The sequence below is a fragment of the Catharus ustulatus genome, chromosome 1 (genome assembly GCF_009819885.2).
Source record: "Catharus ustulatus isolate bCatUst1 chromosome 1, bCatUst1.pri.v2, whole genome shotgun sequence".
NCBI classification, from domain to species: Eukaryota; Metazoa; Chordata; class Aves; order Passeriformes; family Turdidae; genus Catharus; species Catharus ustulatus.
The window spans coordinates 3,755,842-3,782,805 of NC_046221.1; the positions used below are offsets into that span (position 1 = coordinate 3,755,842).

At 42.7% G+C, this 26,964-nt stretch overlaps 1 protein-coding gene across 2 annotated transcripts in view; it reads left to right on the forward strand.

Moving 5' to 3' along the window:
* The window catches only part of CRHR2 (corticotropin releasing hormone receptor 2), a 134,125-nt gene that overhangs the window by 23,577 nt on the left and 83,584 nt on the right, over positions 1-26,964 (forward strand). The window contains exons 1-2 of one of the 2 annotated variants that reach the window (XM_033068104.2): positions 17,544-18,061; positions 18,205-18,324. In XM_033068104.2, the coding sequence (XP_032923995.1) occupies positions 17,944-18,061; positions 18,205-18,324 (238 nt within the window). In that variant the 5' untranslated portion in view covers positions 17,544-17,943. Of the gene's footprint in view, positions 1-17,543; positions 18,062-18,204; positions 18,325-26,964 lie in introns of those variants that run through there. The other variant, XM_033068099.1, reaches the window with a different exon arrangement.

Genomic DNA, 26,964 nt, shown 5'->3' on the forward strand with positions numbered 1-26,964 from the left:
ATGACTCTGGAGAAGGGAGTGCTGAGGTGTTCACAATGAATAATGCAGTGACTGCTGGAAGCTCAGATAAGGGCAGTGGAGATAACTTGTCCAAAATCCCAGCATTAGCTGGAGTTGGGTTTGAAATTCCTGTCCCTCTGCCCTGTGCTCTAACAACCACTCTCTTCCTGTATGAAATGTGCCACTTACATATTTTTATACGTAGAAAATAGCCTATAAATGTTATTGCACTGACAGTGGTGGGTGTGTTTTGTGCTGCAGAAAAACACCTTTATGCCCTACAAAAGAGGGTGTTCAAAAGGTTTTATGGAGCGTGGGGAAGGTGATCAGCATTATAAAAACATCTGTCCTCTTTATCTGTGCCATAAATGCAGCTGGTTATTGATATGGAAATGTTAATGGTGGATGATGTGGGTGTGTTTATAGGGTAAATATATTTGTTTAATTAATTAATAGGGAAGGTAGGCAAGGCTGTCACGGTGAGAATAAGGATGTGGGCAAGGCAAAAACCTTACCTGGTCATGGCAAGTCTCAAACACATGATCAGACCTGACAAGGAAAACTGAAACACAGTCCAAGTGAGTTGAAGAAAGCTCTTGAGTCACTTTGATCCTGGCAGACCTCATTGAACTGTTGCAGAATATTCTGGCACAAAGCCTAGGAGGGGGTCAGGTGTGGATTTACCTCAAAGAGAATTTGCCCAAACACCTCAGCACACAGTTACAGGTTTAACATGTGACAGAAGTGCTGCTAACCTTGTTACCACGACAGCCTTTGGTCTATCCAGCCCTGGAGTCCTGGAGTCTCTCAGCCTGTCCGTGAATAAGCAGCACAAGTGCTGCATTCCAAAGCTCTTTTTTTATTTCTCCTCGTGTCTGTGCAGTCAGAGCCAGTGTTTTCCTTCACCTTCTATCCCCTGTTCCTGAGGCAGTGAATATTCAGTGCTCATTTGGGAATTTCCCTGGATGGAGCAGCTGGGGCACAGCTGGGTGTGTGTCTTTGACCTCTTCTCCAGTCTATCTCTACTCTTCCAGTCTATCTCTACTCTCTTCCCTCCTGCTCCTTCACAAATTCCTGAGATGTAAGGCCTCCATCTCTCACTCCATTTTCCTCTTTTCACTCTCACATCCTCCTCTACATCTCACAGATTTCTAGGTGTGCCCACCAGTCCTTATCCATCTGGCAGAGCCTGCTGGGCTGTTGGAAGGATGGGGTGGTGGAGATGAGGTGGAGCAGGATCTAGAGCTGGACTTTGCTCTGGAGATCAGGCCCTGGATGGGTATCTGGGACATTTTAGAGTTTTCTTCTCCTGCTGCCATTTCTGCACAAGCTCAGTGGTTAAAGACTTCATGGACAGGCAGCTGCCATGGGATATTCCAACAAAAATTTTCTTTCAGTTCCCCTGATGTACTGAGGAATTCCCAAGGAATAAATACAATTACAACCAGAGTGTTTGTTGTTCCTTTCTGTTTAGCTAATATAAAATTTCTTTTTACAATAATATAAAGTTTCCCATTAAAAAAAAAGTTTACTCAAAAGCTTAATACTTCTCGTTGCTAATCATTACCTAAGTGAGAGTAAACCAGTTTTTACTTTTAGGAGACTCCAAATCATGCAGATATAGGAATGTGTTTCATTTTCAACAATTAAAAAAAAAAAAAAATCTTGATTTCTGTAAGTTTTCTCTTAACAAGGGAAAAAATTTTAAAAGCTTGGAAAATCCATTTATTAAAAGAAAAAAAAAATCATATTAAATCCATAAAGGAAAAAATGTCTGTAAAATCAATTTTTTCCATTATGTCTAGTCAGAAAATGATTAGAAAATGATTAGAAAGTCAGAGGCTTTTCTGAGTAAATTCAGAGATTTCCACACTTCAAAAAAATGAAGATAATTCTAGGCATCCTCACTCTCCACTGTGGATGCCTAAAATTAGGAGAGAAGAATTCTGCCCCTCTTTTTTGTCGTCCTCTTCTCTGCTTACATTCATTTTAGTGCAATTAAGATATCATCAACATTTCACAGCCCTTGGCTTGCATTTCTGTGTGTTTCTCCAATAAACTGAATAGTAAATATCCAAGGAAATTGCTGTTCTGAACAACAGGGGTTCAATTAGGGAAAGCAGCAAGTTCATTTTGAAGAATTATCCTAGAATTCTTGGAATAATTTGTGTGGAAAAGACCTTTACAGTCATCAAATCCAGCCATGAACCCAGCCCTGCCAAGCCCAGCACTCAGCCATGTCCCCAAGTGCCACATCTACACAGTGACTCCAGCACTTCCCTGGCTCAATGCTTGCAGCCCTTTGATGAGGAATTTTTTTCCTAATATCCAATCTAAACCTCCCCTGGTGCAGCTGGAGGCCATTTGCTCTTGTCCTATCACTTGCTGCTTGGCATATAATATTTATTTTCCATTGCTGTGGGCTTCTGCTTCCACAATTTGTGCACCACTGAAGACCATGATTGGTGATTCATAATGAAGGAGTCTATTGCTGAAAAGACACCATTTTTTTGTGTCATCTGCACACTTTGGTGTAGATTACATAGTTCAGAAACCTAAAGGAAGGGGCTGTTCAGCTCTCTGGCTTCTTAGAACTGGAATACTTGTTCAAATGCAGGCAGAATTATTTGAAAACCTTTCAAAAACATTTTGTCAGTAATGAGATGTCCTAGTTTGGAGGTGTCTGCTAAGAAAGGCAGAAGCCTCCCTTTGAAATGGAGAATGTAAACCCCCTCCCTCCAAATTATTAGAATTTTGAAATCAAGGGGCTCTCAGGCAAAGATATGGGAATTAGGAATAACAGTTCTTTACTAGGGAAATTAAAATAGAAATACAGCACTACAAAGAAACAAACCCCAAACCCTGACACAGTCAGAGTACAACCTGACACCCGTCAGGCAGGGTGTTGGCAGCAGTCCCATCCCATGGTGGCTGCATCCTCCTGCAGTGACAGATGTGGCTCAGCTGGAGCAGTGCTCCTGTACAAGGTGCAGTTTCCCTCCGGAGCTCCAGTGGGGATGTGGAGAAATCCGGTTTTCCTCTGGAGTCCAGTGGAGAAAGGGGCTCCCTTAGTGTCCCAAAACCTCTGTTTTTATCTTGGTAAGAAATGTTGGGCTCTTCCCCCTGGCTGGAGCAACTCCCAGTGGGATGCAGTAATTTTATCAGTGCCACAGTGGGACTCAATGGCCATGATCAGAAAATGACTGGCTGGAGGAAGGATGGGTTGTGAAAAGATAAAGAACAATGCCCTGCCTGGTTTCAGTGGATGGCCCATTAGCAGAATATCTCCCATGGAGATAAGGATCACTGCCCCCACCCTCAACAGATGGTGATAGAATAGATACCTTTTATCACACTCTGTATTGTAACCCAAGACATGAGAGGGACAATTTGAATCAGGTGATAAAGCCAAGGAGAGCTGGTGATGTTCCTGCAGCTGGGAGAGGAGCACACATCATGTCCAAAGGCAAGGGAATGGCCTGTAGGCAATAGAACAAGATGCAGAGTCTGTTTCTGGCCTCTTCATGCTTCAATCTCAATATTTTGTCTTCCTGGAGAGAGCCAGGTCACCCAGGTGTCTGCCTACCTCTGAACCAGCCTTCAGTCTTCACTGATTTACAGTCAGGATACACAAACAGACATCTCCAGAGGGATGGCTCCTGTCAGGAGCAAATCACAGGATAAAATAAATTGATTCATGAAGGCATTAATATTCCTTGCTGGAAGGTTACCAGCTCTTTTTGGAAACCTTCATTTTCTATATCTGCTTCTTTGCAAATCCATGTAAGCTCTGCATTCATATATTCCCAGCTGCTTTCTATTTTAATGATTTTTCCTTTGTTTTTACTGTTTCAGCCCATTAATGAAAGCTTTTAGGAGACCAATGAGTTCTCATTTTCTAGGGCACTTCTGATCTCAGAGATGGAAACTCCAAATCTGTCTCGTGGTACTAAATCATACTTTTATTGTTAGGATTCATTTTCTCATTAGGATGGGATCTAGAAGCTAAACCAGATCAGAATGTCTCTTGGGATAAACACTGCAGATCTCAACATAATCAGAATGGAGGAGAATTTAATCCTTTAAACAGTAAAAGTTTATAGTTGCTTGTTTGCCTCCTTCCTTCCCTTTATGTTTATTCTGGAAAGGATGTGCTTCAATGAGATTTTTCTTCTCTTAACTGCTGGCTCTTAAAATTACATCAGTCCCAAACTGATGGGCTGTATTAACAGTACAAGTGTAAATGCTGAAAAATTAAAATCTCTTTGCAATGCAAATGGAAGATACTCAGCAGAAAATCCCCCAAATCAGCACTTTGCAGTAGCTGAGTATTTTTGCGTGTTTTGTAAGAACCTGGCAATGTTGAGTTCTTGGTCTTGAGCAGTTCAACTCCTACTGGGTCCAGAAAATGGGGCAAAATGGGTTGGTTTAGTGCTGCTGCTTAGCTGGTTGTTTGTTACATGCTTCAACACAGACCATGGGTCTGCAGGTGCAGTTATAGGATTCAGCTCATTATTTCTAATTATTTCTTCACTTTCCTCTTAGTTGGTGCTCTTGGTTGATAAAAACAAATTGTAGAGTTGTAGAATGGTTTGGATTGGAAGGGATCTTAAAGATAGTTTAGTTCTCCCCCTGCCATGGCAGGGACACCTTGCATTATCCCAGGCTGCTCCAAGCCCTGTCCTGCCTGGCCTTGGACACTTCCAGGGATCCAGGGGCAGCCACAGCTTCTCTGGGCACCTGTGCCAGGTTCCCACCCTCACAGGAGAGAATTTCTTCCTAACATCCAATCTAAACCTCCTCTCTGGCAGTGGGAAGCCATTCCCCATTGTAAAAGATCTCTCTTTATCTTTCTTGTTGGCTCCTTCAGGTACTGGAAAGCCACAATTGGGTCACCCTGAAGCTTCTCTTTTCCAGGCTGAACAATGCCAGCTCTCCCAGCCCTTCCTCACTGCTGAGCTGCTCCATCCCTCTGATCATCCTGGTGCCTCCCCTGCACTCATCCAACAGCTCCATGTCCCTCCTGTGCTGGGGACCCCAAGCTGGATACAGGACATCATGGATAGGAACAGGAATCCTACGCAGCCAAAATGAAATCATCACGGAAAATTGCACAAAAAACAAAAGCCAAAGCAAAGCCTCAGTGGAAGCGTTCAGCTCTGTGCAAAGTGAGGCTGATTTTACAGGAAAGATCTTCCAGGCCTGATTCCAGTTTTATTTTCCCTACAGATGGAATTCTTGTCCCTCAGTTCAGATGTTTGTAGCACGGACGTGTCCCAGGGAGCAGGTCAGCCCAGGCTGTCTTTGTTGTTAATGGTTGGAAGGAGACACTTTTAGGAGACAATTTATCTGATCCAATTCAAGTGTCTCCTTTATGGTGACAGAAATCATCCCAGAGAGTCCACTGACTTCACAGAGTGGATCCTTCTTGACTTTTAAGGGAACCTGGAGAGTTCTCTGCCCTGACAGCTCCTCTGCAGACCATAAACTGAGACAAATGATCCCAGCCACATCAGCTGCAACTCAGAGGAGTGCTGGCATGAGCACTGCCCATCTATCAATTTTTTATGGACTGCTTAGTTTATATTTTCTGCAAGCTTTGCCTCCAGCAAAGACTTTTAGGGAACATAATCATAAAAATGAGTATAATTCTGCTGAAGAGGGGTGGTGTTTTCTTCTAAAAGCCATAAATTGCTTATTCTTACATAAAAAGTTTCTTATAAGGAGATGATTATTTTTTTAACTGAAGAGGGTAAACTGGGCTGTTCTTTCATCTCCATAAAATAATCACTTATTTTAAATGAAATCATGGCATTCTTGGTGTGAGGAAACACCCAGCTATTGATTTCTGTGGAGCATGGAATTTTAATGTTAGATGCACAGGACTGTGTTGGAGAAATAACCTTTGATCATAATCATAGAATGGGTTGCAAAGGACTTTAAAGTTCATCTAGTTCTGATGCCATAATAATGATAATAATAACAAAAATAATAATTTATATAAAAATCAAATACAGAAATCAAAATACCTAAAATGAAAAATAGAGGTGGAGAAAGAATTCAGCTTTAAAAAGTTAAATATACATAATGTAGACAACCATAGTTAAGTCAGACACCTCAGACTCCACTTCTAGGAAATTGCAAGTGTTGGACTTGAACACTTATCGACATCTAAAATTTAAGGATCCCAACAATTTATTTCATTTGGGGAGCTGGAGATTTAAAGAAAAATCTAGGAAAGCAATGTAAATTCCTGCTCAAAATTTTACATCTTTGTTCTTCTGTCTACATTTTCTGTCACCTGAAAAGCTAAAAAAACCCAGTACAATTCAGAGTAAATAATTAAGGTATAATTTAAATGACCCCTAGGATGTTTCAGCTCAACTCTAGCTAATTTTATATTCAAAGAAGAAGCAGAGTCACAGAGGCCAAGAAAATCCATTTGTCTATTATCATCGGGTTTTTTTCTGTCTGTATTAGACTGTCTCAAGGGATTTGGGATAAAATGACCACAGCCAGGGCTCTTTATTCAAAGCTACTTCTAATTCATGGAAAATGAAGTATTTTCTGCCATGCCTGATGGGCTGACTGGCTTGTATCTCACTTAAAATTGAAAATATTCAAGGTAACTCAGAGGAGCCGGACCAGGATAATGGCAAAATCCACATCCCTCCCTGGTTTTGATTCAGGATATGCCCAAGAGTTGGGGGAGTGACAGAGGTGTAAGGGCAAAACTGAGTGACACAGGGCTCTAGAGCTGGCTTTGCTCATCACATGGAAAAGTCATCCCAAATTATTACTACAGGGTGATCAAAGCTACTTGTCTTTTATTTTGGTACTCAGTATGGCCTTAAGATAGAAAAAAGTCATTCACTTTCCTCAAAACAATTCAGGTTTAATTAACTCAGCCCTTTAGACCAAAAATAAACAAGGGAAAGAGTCAGGAATTGTCATTTGACAATAGTCTGCAGGTACAGCAGTGTGGGCAGAACATCCCTTTTCCCCCAGGGGAATGGAAAACCTTAAACAGTCCCCTCTTTCCACAGGAGCAGCACTAATGTGAAAAGGATAAGATGATTGATCCATCAAGAGCAAATGGAACCAGCGGGAAATTGGTATTGGGGTGGGAAATAAGTTAGAAATGAGCTGGCGGAGGGCTGAAATCTCACTTAGCTGAAAAAGGAATTGAGTTGTGCAGTGATTTCAGAGTGAGGAATGGGTGATGAAGGCAAACACTGCTGGCCACCTCAAACCCATAATCTCGTGTGCAATTCATAAATTGTGTGGAAAAAGAAGTTCTCTCTTCAGGGAAATTCATCTCTTACTGTAGCAATGCTTTTTGCTGCCAAAGGCAGGACAGTGAAATGCATCTTTTTGCACATGTGGATCTCTGGATGAGCCAGTGAACTCGTCCTGTTTTGACAGCTGCTGATTTTGCATTCAGGTAACTACAAGCAGGTTTTCTTTGCAGTGTTTCTGTCCTCAATCAGATGTTTCCTTTGCAGTAATGAAGAATTAGGAGAGCCCTCCAGTGGCCGAGGGAAAGGGATGAGCTCTGGCAGAGAGCCAGAGCAGCCTGGAAAATGGGCAGAAAAATCTGCTGCATGTTTCAGAGGTAGGAACTTCCATCCCTGTTAGGGATGATTTATATCCCACTTACATTAGTCCTTTGATCCAGAGGAATTCCACAGCACCTGAAAAATGCTGTGAGTGAAAGAATATTTGTGCATTCCCTTGTTATTTCTGTCTAAAAAAAGGGCTATTTGTGTAGGGGATAAACTTAGGGATAATAAGTTCTTAACAACTTTGCAGGAATTGAAAATTAAAACAACTTCGTCCTCACAAAGATAATTCTTAGTATTCAGGATGCAATAACTGCCAAAAAAAAAATCTTCAAAAGAAAATTAATAATTACGGTAATTTCAGGATTATAAGCCGCACCATTTTGACTAAAATTTTGGTCCGAACCCAAAGTGCAGCTTATAATCAGGTACGGCTTATATATGGACAAAGAATGAAAAGTTGCTGTTTTAGTTTGGAGGACAGGTGTCTGCTGAGAAAGGCAGGAGCTTCTCTTTGAAATGGAGAATGTAAACCCCCTCCCTCCAAATTATTAGAATTTTGAAATCAAGGGGCTTTCAGGCAAAGATATGGGAATTAGGAATAACAGTTCTTTACTAGGGAAATTAAAATAGAAATACAGCACTACAAAGAACAAACCCCAAACCCTGACACAGTCAGAGTACAACCTGACACCCGTCAGGCAGGGTGTTGGCAGCAGTCCCATTCCATGGTGGCTGCATCCTCCTGCAGTGACAGATGTGGCTCAGCTGGAGCAGTGCTCCTGTACAAGGTGCAGTTTCCCTCCGGAGCTCCAGTGGTGATGTGGAGAAATCCGGTTTTCCTCTGGAGTCCAGTGGAGAAAGGGGCTCCCTTAGTGTCCCAAAACCTCTGTTTTTATCTTGGTAAGAAATGTTGGGCTCTTCCCCCTGACTGGAGCAACTCCCAATGGGATGCAGTAATTTTATCAGTCCCACAGTGGGACTCAATGGCCATGAGCAGAAAATGACTGGCTGGAGGAAGGATGGGCTGTGAAAAGATAAAGAACAATGCCCTGCCTGGTTTCAATGGATGGCCCATTAGCAGAATATCTCCCATGGAGATCAGGATCACTGCCCCACCCTCAACAGATGGTGATAGAACAGATACCTTTTATCACACTCTGTATTGTAACGCAAGACAGTTGCCGACACCCAGACCCGCGGCTTATAATCAGGTGCGGCTTATAATGGTGAAATTACTGTACTATTTCTTCATTTTGTAGCCCCCAAAGGTAAAGCTGTGATGATCAGATCCTTGTTGCCTGAAACACTGCTGTAAATGCTGATTCTGATGATCTTATTAACTGGGGAAGGGAAGAAATGCTGAAAAATAATCTTTTTTCCAGGCATCAATCACAGATTTTGACATCTGCTTATGATAACTGGCAGTGAGCAACATCATGGATGGGCACTCTGAGGAGTGGTAGGAAATTTTGGAAGGTTAACGAGGAGATTTGATGAGTTTGGAAGAGAAACATCACTTGCTTAGCAGCAAGATGTTGTTACCTTGCCTTTGCAATTGTGTGTGAGAGCATGTGAGTGACAGAACATTGAATCAGAATGCTGTGTGTTTTCCCCAAACTCATTCTTTAATGTTCATTGGGGTGAGACATGCAGTTTTCCAAATAAAAAACGCATTAACACATCCTGGGGAAAGAAACCCAGCTGTGCTGTCAAGCAGATTGGGAGTGCCACACTTCCCAGGATTAATTTGTTGCTGCACCTGTTATTAAAATCTCTATCCCATCATCAGCTACTTGATGACATTTACCCATATTTTACATCTATGTTGAAATTAATCTGTTTCAGTGTTGGTGCTAATTTCAGTTTTCAGCTGTTTTGCTTTGAATTCTTGTGGGTTGATCCATGGCTTTTGTAAAAATTCATTGTAACCAGTACTGGTGGAACCAGTTATAGATTGAGATCTGCATACCCAAAGTCTTGATAAGAACAGAAAAAAAACCTTGGGTTTTGAGGCTTTAAACTGTTTTCCAAGGTTTATACTTACTGTGAAAATTCTTAGCCATAAAATGGACACAGATGATTTACAGGTGGCTCAAAATGTATTTAATGATTTAAAATAAAGGGATTCTCTAAGTTTTATACAAGATCATTAAAATTCAAATTAAAACATAGTATCTAAACAAATATGTGTGCATTTCAAAGCAGCATAAAGTTCTAGTTTTCCATTTCTGTCAGATATGTAAGTAAAATAGCCATCTCAGATATGTGATGTGCTGGCAGGTGAGAGCTCTTTCTGAACTACAAATGTATCTTGGGGTGAATAACATCCTGCTAAGTGGAATATAATTTGAAGATGGTATTTGTCTCCAAATTAAATGAATCATCTTTCTCTGAAAGTGTCCATTTTCCTGGAGACTGTCAGAGAACCTGATTTAGTCTAGACACCCAAATTTTAGGTGGCTGGAATTAGGTAGATGAATCCTTCTGCCTGTACGAACCTCTCAAATACCCTAAACCAGCCTAAGACCTGGAGCACTCTGAGCTGCAGAATCAGAAATGCTGGCCCTGGTGGTAAAAGCAGCAAGGGCTAGTGAGCCAAGCTACGAAGGAGACCTGGAAAGGGATTTTTTTTATCCCAGGAGTTGTCCAGAATTGTGTGAGGTCTCTGATTCCAGACACAGGCACAAGCTATTGCCACAGAATTAATGTTCTGACACCCTCTCTGTTCTTCTGGGGCTGTAAACGTGTGCAGTAGCAGTTCGAGGATCACAGATCAGGCAATTATTACATTATTTTTCCTCAGTTATCATGGCCATAATAATATTATCATAATCCATTTTCATGCCTGATCGTTCCAGTTGGTGTCTGGTTTGACTGGATTCTCCTCACTGTCTGGTGAAAATGATGTGTTTGAGAACCTCTGTCTCAATTCTTGAAGTCAGTATTCTGCTCATGATTCCTGCTACTTCATTTCCAGGCATTTCCTCTGGTGTTTGCTGAGTGGTGGCTGGCAGAGAGATGCAAATCTATTATACAGTGTTTGTGCTGTATTGATTTCCTCCTGTAAATAATTCCATTAAATCTGAGACATGAAATCTCTAAACACAATGCTGCGGGCATTGTGATAGTCCTCTCCTAACAGGACATTTTTCTTCTCATATTTATTCCTGATGTGTTTAATTTCTGATTTTTTTTTCTCTCCCATGAAATGATAGGCCCAAAGTTAAGGGATTGCAGCTGCCAAACACTCCAGGAAGATGAGGTGAGCCAGTGGGGAAGAGCTCAGCAAACAATTTGATCTTTGTTCAGAGCATCTGGAATGGGATTAATCTGATTAATGCAGACATTTACATCAATCCAAGCTGGTTCCTCTTACAGACAGCAAAGATCTACTCAGAGAACAAAATCAGTCTCATCAGATGGATCTCATTGCAAAAGTTCTTTTTTTTTTTCTGTTGGTTGCACACCTCAGCTGATTGGCATCTCTGGAAACATTTGCACTGGGGACACCATAAGAGATGTGTCCAAAATTTGTTTCCTCTCTGAGATGTATTATAAACAGTTCAGTCAAGGGGAGAAAATTGTCAGGAGAACTTCAGTTGCTCTACAAGGCCACTGCTTGTGCTACTCTTTGTGTTTTAGGAGGTTTCCCACATGCATGAATGATGTAAAAGGAAGAAAAATCTACTACATAAAGCCTCAGTAGTGATAGTGAAAGACTCCTGTGACCTGCTGCTGATGGGATTGTGCCCTTTTATGACAGGCCCAGTTTTTGCCCAGTCTGATACCCACAGATGTCCCAGGACAGTTGAGATGCCTGAGGACAAAATGTTTGCCCTGTGGCTGATGCTTCAGAAGGGGTGGATCTTCCCAAGGTGCTGAGTTTCTCTGCCAGCCTCATGTGGCTATTCCAGATATGCTGGGGTGCCTCAGATCTTGCAGGCCACACATTTTTGGGCAGTGGAATCAGTCTAAATCCTTCTTGCCGATAAATGGCAAGCTTTGATAACTCATGGAAAGCAGAGAGTCAGAGCAGTCTTGAGAGCTGGCAAATCTGCAGTGTTTTGATTTTCCACTTGGTTTGGGCCCAAAGGAGTACAGAAGTCACTTACCCAGGATCCCAAAGCCAGACTGATGGTGCTCCTCAAAAAAAAAACAAAACAAAACAAAAAAAAACCTAGAAAGCAAATATGAGTTGGATGGTTTAAATTTGGGAGTCACGACATTGTAGCTACCATGTGTGCCAGGCCCTGAAGGCAGGGCTCAGACCCCAGAGGATTCATTCTCTTACTCCTGTTAAAGTGGCTTAGGGAGACCTGTTGATTAGACCATGGCAATTTGGGGCAGGCTGGTTTTGTTGGTGGCATCTGAATTGGGTCATTTTTAGAGCTGGGATAGTGAGCAGCATGATCATGTGTTATTTCTCTCTCTTTGTTCTTTCTGAGCTACCTGAGGTTTCAGAATCAGGCACCGTGCAGTGCCTGTGAGTTTCCAGAGGAAATGAGGGATTGACTTCTGAACATTTTGGTGTCTTTTATTTCTGTACATCCTCCCAGCTTATGATGCATGGGAAGACTACTCAGATCTTCCCAGCATGCACTGAAAGGCAGCACAACAAAGGAATGGGAAACAGGGAGAGCAAAAGTTTGGCATATCCTGAATTAAGCCTGAATTTCATGGCTGATGAGTTGTGAAGAGAACAGGACAAGACCCCTGAATCTTTACATCCTGTTTGGCAGTGGTCCCATTGTACATAACAGAAAGAGTGGCACTAATGACACACATCCTCATCACACATGGGATTGAAGTCCCCTTTATCTTGGCTATTTTTTGTGCTTATGCTGTAAACAGAGCGCCAGGCCACTGCCAGATAAATATAGATAAATATATCAGAGGGGGTCCTTTGTGTTCTTGTGTGTCTGTGAAGTGCTGGCTCTGAATTTGACCGTGTATAAAATCAGAGTTATTCTGGAATGTTGCTGTGCTCTTATGCAGTAGATGATGTCCTGCACATTCATCCAAAACAACTTACTTCAAGAAAAATAACTCTGGCAGTTTATTAGTGTGTCAAGGTTGGTTCTTTTGTGTGTTTTGTGCTCTTGTAATCTCCCTGCAGTGTCTCATCATTTGTTTCATGTAGCATGATTCACTCACACAGGTTTTATAGCTGTAGAGAATGACAAGTGTATTAATGTGCCAAAAGAAATATATTGATATTATATCAAAATATATTGATTCAACAGCATAAATAATAAATGGCTACAAGCCATTTATTATTTATGCTGTTGCATCTTTTTACACCCCCAGTAAATATTTTCTAGCATCAATGAAGCTGCAAAGATTCATCACCACAGACCTGCATTTATTAATTTTATCTTTGCTCAGTGGAGTCATACTTCATTTCTAGCAATAAAGGATGTCTCCTGTTTCTAACAAATGAGTTGATCAGCTGAAACAAGGATCTCTATGTATCTTCCTTGTATGTCTAATCTTCCTCTCCACATTTTCAATCCTGAACTTTCAGTGTAGGTGTCAAGTAGATGCAGAAGGGACCAGATTTTGATTAAAAGTGTAGCCCTCAGTTTGAGAAGGGGTTTTCTTCATGCTCTCTGTGGTCTGAATGTGCTCGCACTCTAAAAATTGCATTTACACCCCTGGAATGGGAAGATAAATATTCTACCAGATCATGGTCATGTTGTCACTGCATTTGAGAAGTGCAGTCAGAGTTTTGGAGTGCAGCTTGAGGAGGTTTGTGGCCCAGAAGCCACTTTGGTAAATTTGTACCTTCCTCAAAGTCTTGCATTCCTTACCAAGCTGAATAATCCCAGTAACTTGAGTTTGATGCTGGAAGATCATTGCAATAACACAGGATTACTGGGGGACACTTTTCAGAGAGGAAAAGGAGATGAGAAAAAGATGTATTGTGTCATTTGAAACCCTCCAACCTCATATTTAGAAGTAACAGCTCCATGGCTGAGTTAACAGACCGGTTTGGACATTAGGTGAAGAGTTTGGATGTGGATTTACACCTGGGTTAGGAGGAAGAGAGCTGAAGAGCCAACACTGGGACTGTGACTCGGTGTGACACCTCCACACTGATGGGGTAAAATTCCTGAAAGCCAAATGGCAATGAGGGACAGAGGACACTGGTGTCACCAGAGTGATAATGCTGTGCATTATAATGCAGAGCAGAGGGTGACTGCTGTGCCTGGAGAGCAGGAGCTCTTCACATTGACAGACAGAGAACATGAGTGATAAAACTGTCACTGTAGTGGGAGGCTGAATACAGTGGCTTTTCTTGCTCTGAAGAAGGGACATGAGGAGAGAACTTGTGTTCCTCTGTTTTTTTTTTTCTCCTCCTCCCAATAATCATCCTGGGTCTTGAAATACACAGGAATTTTGATTTTGTGTAGATTGATTTTGTGTAGTCTGATGAGAAATCAGGTGGTTCTGGAGCTCCTTGCACCCTCTCCAAACATTACAGTGACTGCCTGAGTGTGCCCAGAGCTGAGTTTTGATGCTGCTGGATAATCACAACTCATCCTTGCTACTCACTGTTAGTGGGGCAAACTAAAGGCTGTGCTCTGGCTAATTCCATCAGCTGTGGCTTGGAGTGGGTTGTAGATTAAGAAAGCAGCTGTGTTACAGTGCTGTGAGGGCTGACATGCAGAGGTTTCCATTCCCATTTATGAGCAGAGCTCATCCCTTTCCCAGAAGAACTGCAGGTGACCTTTTAATAAGTCCTCTTTAAAGGGTCTTACTGAGCTCTGTGTGTGTGGACAGGTTTATTTGTCTGTCCTGTTCTCTGTCAGGACCTTGCACATGCACCCAAACCAAGCAGTGAATAGCAGCACACAGAAACGAGCTCACTTTGAAGCTGGCAAAGTTTTTCTGCCTGCCAAGAAGCAAAGCCCAGCTTTCTTGGGATGCTGAGGAATTTCTAAGGCAGATGTCTGCTGCCTGGCAAGGTCTGATTTGTGTCATGAGCACCATGGTACCGGCAGAGAAGCAGCAGTGTCAGCAGCTGCAGGATTTCTGTCAATCTTTCACATCATTGAATTTGCTTGTTGCATAAAGAACAACATTTTCACATCAAATGAGTCCAGTGACAGAGTCAGGATTTCACTAGATCCAGTGACAGAGTCAGCATTTCACTAGATCCAGTCAGAGGGAAGCTTGGATGAAGTGGTTAATTGTACCCAGGGATAGCTGCAGAAGTGGTTTTTCATCAGAGGTTACAGCAGAACTGGAATTATGAAATAATGGTGCTGATTTGTGGACTGAGGAACAATAAATTATTTTCTTCATTCAGACTTAATCCTCAACATTTGTCCCCTCTATATTTATTTTTGCAGTGGTATTATTACTATTATTATTATTATCATTATTATTATTATTATATCTGTGGAACACAGCAGGATTGTACAATATGTACCACTTCTGATTTTCTAAAGTTTGAACTGAAAAGATGGAAATCAGTTTAGACTGAAGATTTTCTAGCTCTTCTCACTTAAATGAAGAAATCATTCTTCTGATCCTGAAAAAAATGTTTAGTTTAATTCAGAGCTGTTGTTTCAGGTGTTAACCACTATAAAGAACAGAATTGAAATGAAATCCAGCTTAGTGTTCGACTCTGTAATATTTGAGCCATTTGAAAAACCTTCAAGAGTTTATGCTGGAAAACACAGGGCAGCATTTAGGAACGTGAAACATTTACCAAATTTAAGAGTAGTTACTTTTCTTTGAAACTGTCATTCTTTTTTTTGTAATTTATTAAGTGATGCATTCCTCAAAAAATTCAGGAAACTCCAGTGCCCAAAGCCTCCGACCAGGATTTTGATTCCAGTGTGCTGAACAAACAGTGTGAAAAAATAGAAAGGGCAGACAGTAGGTGAGAAATGAAGACTTTTGGCCAGGCTGTGTTATTTTTCTCCTGCAGAGAGGCAGTAGAAGCAGAAAAAAAAAAATAATCTTACAACATCCTGGACCAGTGTCCTGCTGACTGCTCAGTCCTGCCTGTGTGGGAGTGGCCACTGGACACCTTCAGATACTGTCCTGTGAGAAGGTCTCAAAGCCACCTCTGAGAGGAACAAAAAGGAATTTTATGTGCTCAGCTGCACTGCCAGGAAGGAAAAAAGAGGGTTTATAACACCTTTTATCTCTCACTGTTGAAAGTTCAAGTAAAAGGGTTTTCTCCACAAAGCCAGCCAGTAGGTTGGTGGTGGTCGTGTTACATGGTTGATGCTAAAAAAAAATTTTCTCGCCTCTTTTTGGGGTTAGAGGTGCATGGGACAAATATCTGTTGGTGTTGACAAGGGTTAATTTGTTGTAATTGAGATTTCTGAGAAGGGCTGGAGTTTTGAGAACATTCACTTGGTAAGGAGATCAAGGCTCCAGAGAGAGAAGCAGATGCATTTACTTGCCTCAGAATCTCACAGTGTCTAGAGAGTTAGTACACTTGTTATTCTCGTGGGTTTTCACATATTTCAAATAAAAATACTTATCCCAAAACCACAGTGGCACTCCTCCCCTCTCTGCCATTGCAATCTGAAAATGTTAAAAAATCTCCAGATTCCCAGATGGCAAAATAACATCCTGGCTAGTTCTCTCAGTGCATGTTGTTAATTTGTTGTTCTAACCCAGTTATTTTTTCTTTTTCCTCTCTTTGGATGCCACAGCTCTTTTGGTCCTTCAAAAGTAAAGAATAAACCCTTCAATCTTAAATATGAATAAAAGGCAAGTCCAGGCCTTTGCAGGGTGGGAGACAAATGTTACAGGAAGTCTTGCTTTGAGCTCAGTGTAAGCACCTTGTCTGATCTAAAGCTGTGAACAGACTGTAAATATTTCATTTTGGGATCCATTTCTTTCTGTTAAATCTTTGCCTTCTGTTTCTGCATTCCTTTCTGCCTCTTCAGTATCTACTGATCTTGGTCTACTCCCTTACAAGTCAATTTTCTGTCTGCTTCCCCAAATCCTTCTAAATCTGTGATCATAAATGATCCTCCTCAGCAGCACTTTTTAGTAGGGATTTCCTAAAGGCTGCTCAGGTCCAGCATGTCCCAGGGTGCAGACCTTCACCCAGCTCCCACTCTGCTGAGCTTTGACTTCTCAGACAAAACCAACCTTCTGGGCAGCTCCTTCCAAACTTCTCCTCCTTCCCCTCCACCAGACCCTTCTCATCCTGACCCACACTGACCTCAGTTCTTCAAGCCCTTTGCTCTTCTCTCTCTCCCCACATCAAGGTTTTCTTTTTAGAGCCTCCTCCTCTTGCTCCTGCTCAGTCTGGGTGCTCATTCTTTTTGAAAACCTTGCTCTCTCCTGCCAGTGGAAAGTCAGAGGGACGTTTATTTTCTTCCTTGTGCCCTGAATGATCCATCCTTTGCTTCAGAGCTCTCCATGCCTTGCCCTGCTCCACATCCACCCCATCCCATCTGTGTGTGGCTGAAAGTTGTGTTCCCTCGGTGCCTTCTCCCAGGCTGGGTTCCCAACCCTTCCCTACTCTCCCCACTCTGCCTTTTCAGAGTCATTATTCCAGATTTCTTTATTCCAGACCTGGCTGGACCGGGCTTGAAGCAACCTGGTCTGTTGGGAGGTGTCCCTGCCCATGGCTGGGTATTGGAATGAGATGACCTTTAACCACCCCCGACCTCTGTGATAACTCCAGATTCCTTTATTTCAACACCTCTCTTCTATCAGATCATCCTTTCTTTTATTATTTCTCTTCTTTCTCAAGGCTGCACAGCATCCAGCACTGCAGCTCTTGGACCGGGTCCCTCCTTCCCCCCCAGCATCCCTGCTCATCCTCAGTTCCGCGCAGAAAAGGCAGGAATCACTTTGCTCCACAAAAAAAAAAAAAAAAAAAAAAAAAAAAAAAAAAAAAAGAGCAAGGAGTTCTACTCCTCTGATGGCTTTTCCTGTTCTCCCTGGCTTTGATTCGCAGCGAGTATTTTTGCAAAAGCGCTCATCCCCGGCGCTAACAATAAAGCCGCGTCTCTGTGTGTCAGGGGGAGGGAGAGGCAGCAGGAGAGGGAGGGAGGGAGATGCAGCAGCGCAGCGGAGCGACAAAGTGAGGCAGCATCTGGGAGTTGCGAGCCCAGGGACACCGGGGAGACGTGAGCCCCCCATTCCAGGCTCAGCCCGATCCCATTGGCTCCCGAGCCGCTGGATTTAAAGGGAAGAAGAGCTCGCAGGGCTGCACTGCACAGGCAGACTCGCAGCCAAGTTGGCAGCGCGCTGCGAGCAGCGCACACCGGACTGCGGGGTGCCCGCAGCTCCGCGCTCCTTGGGCTCCACAAAGGGAAAAAAGAGAGGGGAGCACAAAAACAAGCCAGAAAGGGGTGAAGGAGCCTGATCCAGTGCAGCAGTCCCGGAGGGAATAATGGATGTGACCATCTCTCAGTTCATCTTGGAAGAATTTGATGTGAACTGCAGCCTCCTGGATCGTTTGCACGAGACTTTTTTAGAGAGTTCCTCTATCCCTTTCCTGGGCTTTGATGGTAGGAATTGTTACCTGGTATACAGAGCTCGGGAGGAGCTTTAGAAGTGCCGAGATTCGGTTTGTTTTGTGATGCAAAGTGTGTGGCTTTTGTGCTTTCTCAACCGCTTCTTTTCTCCTTTCTGTGTGGTTTTCTAACCCCAGGTCCGTACTGCAATGCCACCACGGACCAGATCGGGACCTGCTGGCCCAGAACCTCTGCGGGGGAACTGGTGGAGAGACCCTGCCCCGAGTTCTTCAATGGGATCAAATACAACACCACGAGTAAGTACAGACTCCTTTCTTCTCCCGCAGATCTCGTGTTCAGAAGGCGCCTGGGGACACCCAAAATATATTTCCATTAAAGAGAAAAAAAATCATAAAAGGAAAAAAAATTGTTTGCTTGGGAATCAACATTTCCTCCACATTCCAGCCTGTATATTCAAAATTCTTGCCTGGAATGATGCAGATTTCTCAAAAGCGCAGACTTGTGGACGGTGTTTCCTCTTTGCTGAAGTACATTTAGGGAGATCCGGGCAGAAAATATCCTCTGCAGCCTGAGCAGGGTTTGTTGTGCTCTGTGTCTTTGTGCATGTGTAGCTACATACAGCTCAGTGTGTTTGAAGCAGTGTTCCAACCACCTGGGTAATCAGACAAGCTTAGGCTATGAAATACTTAGTCCTGACACCTAAGAACTGTATTTTGAAAGGACAGTCCCTTTTCCAGACTGCAGGGTCAGCAGACTGTTCTGGGAGTTGTATCTAACAAAGAGAAAGAAGGCTGAGGGCTGGAATCTGTTTTAGCAACTTCATCAGGGACCGGCTGCTGAGGCTGGAGCTGCATCAGCTCTGCACGGGAGACAGGAGAGGAAATTAGGAGGCAAATAATATTCAAAGCCAGAGAGTCTGGGGGCTCCTTAAAAATCTCCTGGATGCTTTCTTTATTCTTCGAGGTAAACAATCATGATGACTCACTACAAATTTATTATTCAGGCTGTGGGACCAAGGCACTCATTTCCTCTTGCTTTATCTGTCAATACCCTTTGGATCTTTCATTCAGAGTTTTTAAACATATTACTTCCAAATATGTGCACCTACTTGTTTGTCACTCATTTTTTCAGTGTGGTTTTGACTGTAGGGATAATTTCATTCCATGTTTCACTCTGAGCTCTTGCTTGGGTGTTGGCGGTCTCATGTGCTGGTAATGTTCATTTTGTGGAGCCAACATTCTCCTTAAGTCCCTGAGTGACTCTGAAAATTTAGATCTCATTTTTAAACTTGTAGAAAGTGAATTTATTCTTTCCCCAGCTCTAGGTATCATGGTCAGATAACTGTTCAAAAGTTTGGTGCGTTGGCTCTGTGAAACAGAGTTCCTGCCAGATTTGTTCTTAGGGATGAGCTTCCTTCCCCAGACTTTAAGCAGAGTAAAAGTTGCCTCAGAGAACTGCAAAATCATCCTAAAGCCTGGGTCAGACTCAGTCTCAGACCTGGGTCTTAGCAATAAAACAGGAGGCACCTGCAATGGGCTGGGTGAGGCTGGCTTTGATTACAGCAGGTGGTTCACGACTTGGACAAGTGTCAGTTGAGACCAGAAGAAAATTTCTGAGAATTAAGGGCAGTGCAGAACACCCTGGAAAGAATTTAAATGTTTTTCCTGTGTATGGAAGGAAAAAAAAATTAAATACCCCAGTTTGGTTTTTAAAAACTCTGTTGAGTCTTTCACTAGCCCATCATGATTTAAAGTTCTTCCCTGCTCCTCTCCTCCTCAGTGGTGGCTGATGCTTGTTTTGCAGTGCTAACAAGTTTTCTTGAGTTCTCTGCTCTTAAAACAATGGCATGTTAATTAAATTAAAGACTGATGGAAATATGTTGTTGAAATGCTGAAGCATTTTTTTCTGAGGAAATGGATATTTTTCTCCTTTCAACATAAAATGTGAGTAACTATCTCCAGTTAACGTAGACACTTCCATGTGTGTGGTTCCTCCAAGTTACAGTGCAGAAAGCAGAGGGAAGGATTATATCAAAATTTGCTTAACTTATGGAATCAGTAGCTCCTTGGGATATAATAGTTAAGGGATTAAAGCTTGGGAAAACAGTAGGACAGCAGGTTAAGGTCTGAATACACAGATGCAATCTCTTTTGGAATTTGAAAAATATCATTACTGCATGCAGAACACGTCCAGAATTTGGGAAAACCAAATACTGACACATCCTGACCACTTGCATGATTTCACCAGGTTGGTTTGTGGGCTGCCTCATTTGTGATGAGGCTCATTGTGCTGAAAACCTCAGCTGTGTTCCCCATGCAGATGATAAAATGAGCACAGGCAACTGATTAAAGAATGGGAAATGGATCTTGCAAATCTCAGAGGTGAATAATAATGCAGCTGAAAATGAAGGTCTGATAGGAGATGGCTCAAATCAACATCAGATTTCTGCCTAGGACATGTAGTTTTGTTCTATTTTGTTTTGCATTTTGATGAGGCAGAGGGAGAAATGATGGTTTGTTATATTACACTGATTTTTTTCTTTTTGAGAGCGAAATCAGACCAATTTAGAAAAACCACGTTGCACTGCCTTTCTTCTAAGAGCTTATCCAGCTCTAGGTTGTAACTCAGCATTTATTATACTATCAGCTATCCCATGTTCATGTACTTTTTAGGAACTGCAGCTTTTCTTTGCATTGATTTTGTACATCTGTGAATATATTTTCTGTGTCTGTGAGTATATTTCTCATTTGAAAGCTTGTAAAAATTTTGGATCCATTTCAGTGATTTCTTTTTCAGTTTTAGAAATCAGGCTTTCAAAGATTCCAATTTCCCACCAATTTCCTAAAAGCAGCTCATCAGCTGGAGGGAATGAACCCAGGAGCATTCCCTGTCAAGGAAAGCTTTTGCATTGTAGACACTGGCAAATCCAGACTGGCAAGTGCCCAAACTGTATTAAAAGATTATTAAAAACTCAGAGAAGCACAGGACACTGATCCATGGCCACGTTTTGGTATTCAAGGGGATATTTCTGCACCTCAGTGTAGTCTCTGTGCATGTAGGGGATGGAATTCAAGGCAAAAACAGACAGGTAGGTTCCTCCACAGATCAGGATGCACCACTCCTGCTTTGTGTCCATCCTCTCAAGCTTTGATGTTCTCTCTAACTCAGGTGAGGGATGCTATCAAACCATGCCAATGCCAGCAAATTCAATGAAAAAGCATTTGAGACAAAAAAAATCAAACAAAAAACCAAAAAAAACCCAATAAAAAAAACTTAAGAAAAGGAACTTGTGCATAAAAATCTCCCCTCCTGTTTGCCACGCTAGAATAAACTGTGTAAAATATTTCCATGCTAACTGTGAGAAATTCCCGTGGTGATTCTGTGCCTGGGTCTGTGTTTCTCTGTGTCTCCTGGGAACTGCTGAGTGACTCAGATAAGTTTCAGCTGCACTCATAAAACAAAGTCTGTCAGTCTATGAGGACTTTTTATCCCTGACATTTTGTTATTTTGGTGATATGTTGGGGGGTTATTTTCTCCCTCTTTATTTGGGAAATAAAGTCATGTTGACAGATCACGCTCTGGTTACCCTGCAGTGTGATTTGTGAACATGGGCAAAATGCTCTTTGACCAAGGATCTGAAAATTATGCCATCCACTTCCAACTTGCAATTTGTATGTATTATTCTCAAAGGGAGGGAAAAAAATTAAAGGAAGCAGGGAAAAAAAAAGCAGTCTGTGTTGGTGCAGTGTGTGACTGTGCACTTGTCTCTGCTCAGGTTCTATATTTAGCGAAAAATGACAATATCATTGCTGCCCTCTAGATGTGTTTATGCTTTGACAGTGTGAAGCTTTTAGCCTTGTTTTAGGAAACAGATTAATTCACTTATTAGGATATCCTGAAGCTTGATTAATTCAGCAAATGGACTGTAATGAGTCTGGTTTTGCTGCTTGCTAAAAAGCAGCTGTTCAAGCATGTACTCAGAGCATGGTACAGGCTAAAGTGTGCCTACATTAACACTTCCCCTACAGATTTCCCTGTGCAAGGGGAAAATCCTGGGTTAAATGTTCATCTGATGGACAAAAAGTGTTGACTTTTGTGGCCTCAACTGATGAGTCTCAAACCCCTGCTGTGGCAGGGAGGTGTTCAGTGCTGACACCTGGCTGCTCGCTTTGCTCTGGGCTGCAGGCAGGAGCTGGAGGCATTGAGGAGCTCTTTCAGATTGAAACCCACAAATCTAGGTATTTCCAAGTAATAGCAACAGCTAATTGAAGTATTTAAGCTCTAATACACGTCAGTGGAGCTCTAATTGGCAGAAGGAATGAAGCCTAGGGGGTTACTGAGCTCAGCCTAAATGAAGAGCTCAGCTCAGCAGCCCCTGCAGAAGTGAGAGTGCTGTTTGATATGCCCAGGGGGATTTTGTTCCTGTTTCAGAGGGCCCAGCCTGGCTGTAGGTTTGTGTTTTATCTCCCAGGCCACACAGGTGTTGCAGATGCTCAGTGACAAATGATCCAACGCCCGTGTTCAGGCAGCTGAATTCATCCCTGGGCGTTGTTGTGCTGAACTGATCCCACACCTGGGGACTGAGATCAAACTGCTTCTGTGATCAGCAGGAACAAAAGGTCTCTGTAGCTGCTCTCCCTGCCTGCAAATCCCCTCCTCTGTCTCTCAGTGTAGGGAAGCTCTTTGACTGAAATAGCCACTTCACAGGAGTGTTTTGGATATCACAAAAAGCATCCTCCTCATCTTCTCCGGGGACTGTGCAGCTGAAAACAGGCACATAATCACTGCTAACCTTGCCCTGATGGAGACTTGGTTGCTGCTTGTTCTCAGGAGTGTGCACCACCTTTTCCTTGGCCCTACAAGCAGCTGCCTGGGGAGAAAGCTTTGGAGAGGCTTGGTGGCTTAGCAACGGGGCTGATGTTGGATGGGCACGGGGGATGGAGCACATGGATCTCACCTGGACCTTTAGCAGGGCTTGCTCCACACTGGGAGAAAAAATGCTTGCAGTTCATGGTTGTCTCATCTTGAACACAGAGAAATAATCTTTTGTGTGCTGAGGGAAGGGTGAAGAAGTGAATTAATAGCTCTTCTGGTTTGCATTTCCCCTCTTTTGAAAGGGTTTAAAGGGATGATTCAATTTTTAAAAGAGCTAATTTTCATAGGTTAAAACCTCATTTTTTTATGGAGATCTAACCTTTGCTGCTTTTCCTTCTGATTAATTATTGTTCAGAGTTCTGGAGATGTGTCTCCAGCCTGCATATAAAACATGAGCTTTGCTAGGAAATTGTTGGTGTGAGTCTTGTTCTTGTTTTACGGGCAAGACCTGTCCTGGTAATTACAGAATTGTGCACTTTTATAAGTGGCTGGCCCAGAGGCTCCATTAACATTTTCACTTGTGTTTTATCTCATGTATTTTAGTGTCTTGACCACTTCTGTTGATCACATTCACATGACTTACTTGTTCCCCAGAGGTTTTTCTGGCTTGATTTCTAAAGGCTGCATTTTTGAAAGCACAGTCCTGCTGTGAATGACAGAGACCCCTGAAATTCTGGCTTTTCATCGTTATTGGAGAGAAATAAAATGCCCATCATGGGTGTGTTTCCAGACTCAAAAAAATGGCTATGAAACCTTAAAACTACTCTCACCTCATCTCTCTTCTGTAACCTTGTTAGATGTCCTGAAGTCTTTTATCCCACTGTTTAATGACAGGGGATTTGGGATCAAAATGTTTTGTAGCCAATTTTAGTTACGGAGTCACTAGAAGAAGACTTTTGTTGTTGTTGTTGTTGTTAAAAAAAGTCTGCAGCCTTGCAGTACCCATGTATCAGCCATCCTGGGGGGTAAAATACAGTATTTTCAGCTAGGAACTCAAGAGTACATGAAACTTAAAGGAAGGAGACTGATGAGAAATGAAACAAACTCGACAGTGGAAAAAAAGAAGTCCAGAATTGGAATTCTGGGGGAGGAAATAAAACATCATTTTTAAGCTCGTAAAGGTTCTCTCTGAGGAGATCAAGTCTGCAGCTGATTAGGTCAGCTTGTCTCCAATAGCTCTGTGTCCAGATTAAGAGTTCAACCATTTTTGTTCATTTTCTCTTGCTGCTTTTGCAAGAGAAACACAAATACACACATCTTCACAAATACGGTGGGAGGCTCTGGATTTCAGTCATGCACAGATGGGAGAGGCTTCACTTGTTTCCCAAGTTTTTCTTCTTTTTTTCCTTTCCCTTGTGGAGCATAATTTGTGGTAGGAGATGGCTCTGATTTTACAGTCTGGAAGAAAAGTGTTGGAAAAAATATTTACAGGGAGGAATGAAAAGAATCCATTTTTCCTGCTCCCACTACTACCATCATGTAAAACATGTGATTTCTTCATTGAGCCCAGCACACAAGTTAATTGCACGTAGTAAAATGAGGAGATTGTAAATGTTACTTCAGTCAACTTAAACCCAGATTTGTACTTTTGTTCTTTGCTGATAAGTTATGAGATGGTTTTGCTGTGGTCCTGTTGTACCTGATTTGGATTCTCTTCAGTTTGGGCTTGGCTTTCGAGGCAAAATTCACCCAGACTTTACTAGAACCTGGAACTGCAGCTGCCATTCTGCACCAAAGTCAGTCAGACCTGAGCAGTGGCACATCTTGGAGAGGGCTTTTAACCCTGAGCCTTCAGGAGGGTCCTCAAACAAAGGGTTACCCACATTATTCTGGAGGTTCTTTGTGAGTCTTTCTTTCCCTAAGGCCACTGCCCCATCATCTCTCTGTTGTCTAAGCTGGCAGTGACTTCCAGCTGGCAAACAGATGGACTGAAGTCCATTTCTTTCCACAAGTTTGGAATTAGATGATAGTTGCAAAAATGTGTGCTTCTGGAGCATGGGGAGGAAGAGGGAATGGCTCAGGAGCAGATGGGCAAGGGAAAGAATTTGATCTATTACAAATCCTCATCTCACCATATCAGAATGAGAGGGAAAATCCCACCCAGTTGTATCCAGTGTGGACAGTCCCTTGTGGATTGGGGTTTCTTGTGGGTTTTTTGTGCCTTGTGCCCCGGTTTCCATCCAGACAAGCTGTGGGAGGCAGAGGTGGGAATGTGAAGGTGGAACTTTCTGCCAGTCACACCTGAGATCCTGTGTGCCTCTCTGTGCCTCGGTGGGTTCCAGCCTCTGTTTGCTGTCACAAAAACCAGGGGACAGTGTCACCGGGGGAATGGTCACCCGCCATTCCTCCTGCCAGCCACAGGGTGTCACTTAGAGTGCAGGTAAAGCCATGTCACCTGCAGCATGCATGGAAGGGACCTGCAGGGTGACCCTGGGACAGAGCTGTTCCCATCCTGCTGCACGGCACAAGAGCCTCACTGAGGTGAAACAGGGACAAGGACACAGTGGGAAAAGATGTTCTGGGAAGGATCTGTGTCCCCTCTTCTCTGGGGGTGGGTGCTGGCTCTCTCCCCAGGGCTGCTCTGAAAAGCTGAAGGAAGGGCAGTGCTGAGCTTGGTTCCCAGGCAGGTGTGTTGTGGAAGGGGATGTGGAGCCTTGCAAAGCTCAGTGCAGCCGTTCAGGGGTGAAACAAATCTGTCAGAGAGCTTAAGCAAGCAACAAAACCTGCCCTTGCATGATGCAGGGATTGCCCGTGCTGGACACGCCGTGTCCATCATTGCCCTGCTGCCCTTGGGCATCCATCTCATCTCTGGATGCTGTACAGGAGCCCTTGGATTTTCCCTCAGTGCTGACAGATGTTCCAGATGTTCCCACTTCACAGCAATAACTCTCAGGTGTGTTAGCAGTGGGGCAGTTACCTGTGTGTTGCTCCTGCTCTGCACAACAATTAAATCAATAAATTAGTCAGGTTCAGGTTCTTTAGGATCCCCTCTGTGCTCTGCCATGATATAGAAATATCTTTGCTGTTCACATAGTGGTGAATCTTTGCAGTTTCTGTTGTTTGGAAGAACAGAACTTCAAGCTGCATCCAAATAAAATTCTCAGGCTCTGACAGTCATTCAAGGCTTTGCCCAAGGTTTGCTCTCCTAGGAACCTCCTACTCAGTCTTGGACCCCAACATCCAGACTTGACACCCAGATTAGAACAGCCATTCTTAGCAGCTTGAGAAGTCAATGAGAAATGAGGTTTCCCATGGAAATTGAAGGGGAATGGATTTTTAGTAGATATTTTCTTTTTTTTTTTTTTTTCAGTGCGGTTTTTATTCCCCTCAGATGCTATTCTTGGAGTTCATAATTGGTAGCTCTTGGGACAAATTCATAAAATCAATAAAACTCAGATTGCTTTATGCTGATTTCTTTGCAGTGCTGGGAATAACAGAGGGGCAGATACTGCTCTATATGAGACTTGTGCTGGGACAAGCAATACTTTGAAGCAAATTATAGGAATAGAAACTCAGTATTAAAAAAAAATTCTCAAGTCTCATTATGAGTTTTCCCTGGGAAAACAGGAGAAGGAAGAGCCTTCCCCAGTTTGGTTGTATTGTCCCAACCCCTGGTGGTTGGAAAACCCTGACCATGCTGTGACAGAAGAATTAATGCAGAGGAGCTGCATTCTCAGTCAGCCAGGGAGCAAACAGAGCTTTGGAAAACAGAAATCATGTTGTGGAAAGGAGACAAACACAAAAAATAGCGAATAACTTCGTTAGTGCATCATCACCATTTTAGCTAAACTTAGATGTGACTTCCTAGGGACTCTTTTTCTCATTTCTAAGAATTTTTATGTAATTTAGGAATTGCTGAATTATGCCAGTAATCCCTGAAGCATCAGCATATGTGTATTTCTAAGTCAGGACTTGTTGCAGGATCTCCAGGCTCCACACTGATTCCTGCTCTGCAGCTGGAGCAGCTGATGCAGAATTTGGAAGCAGAAGATTTCAAAGGTTGTTGTTTCTGGGCTGATCTTAGCACATTTTAACAACTGAAAACACTGATCTCTGTGTGG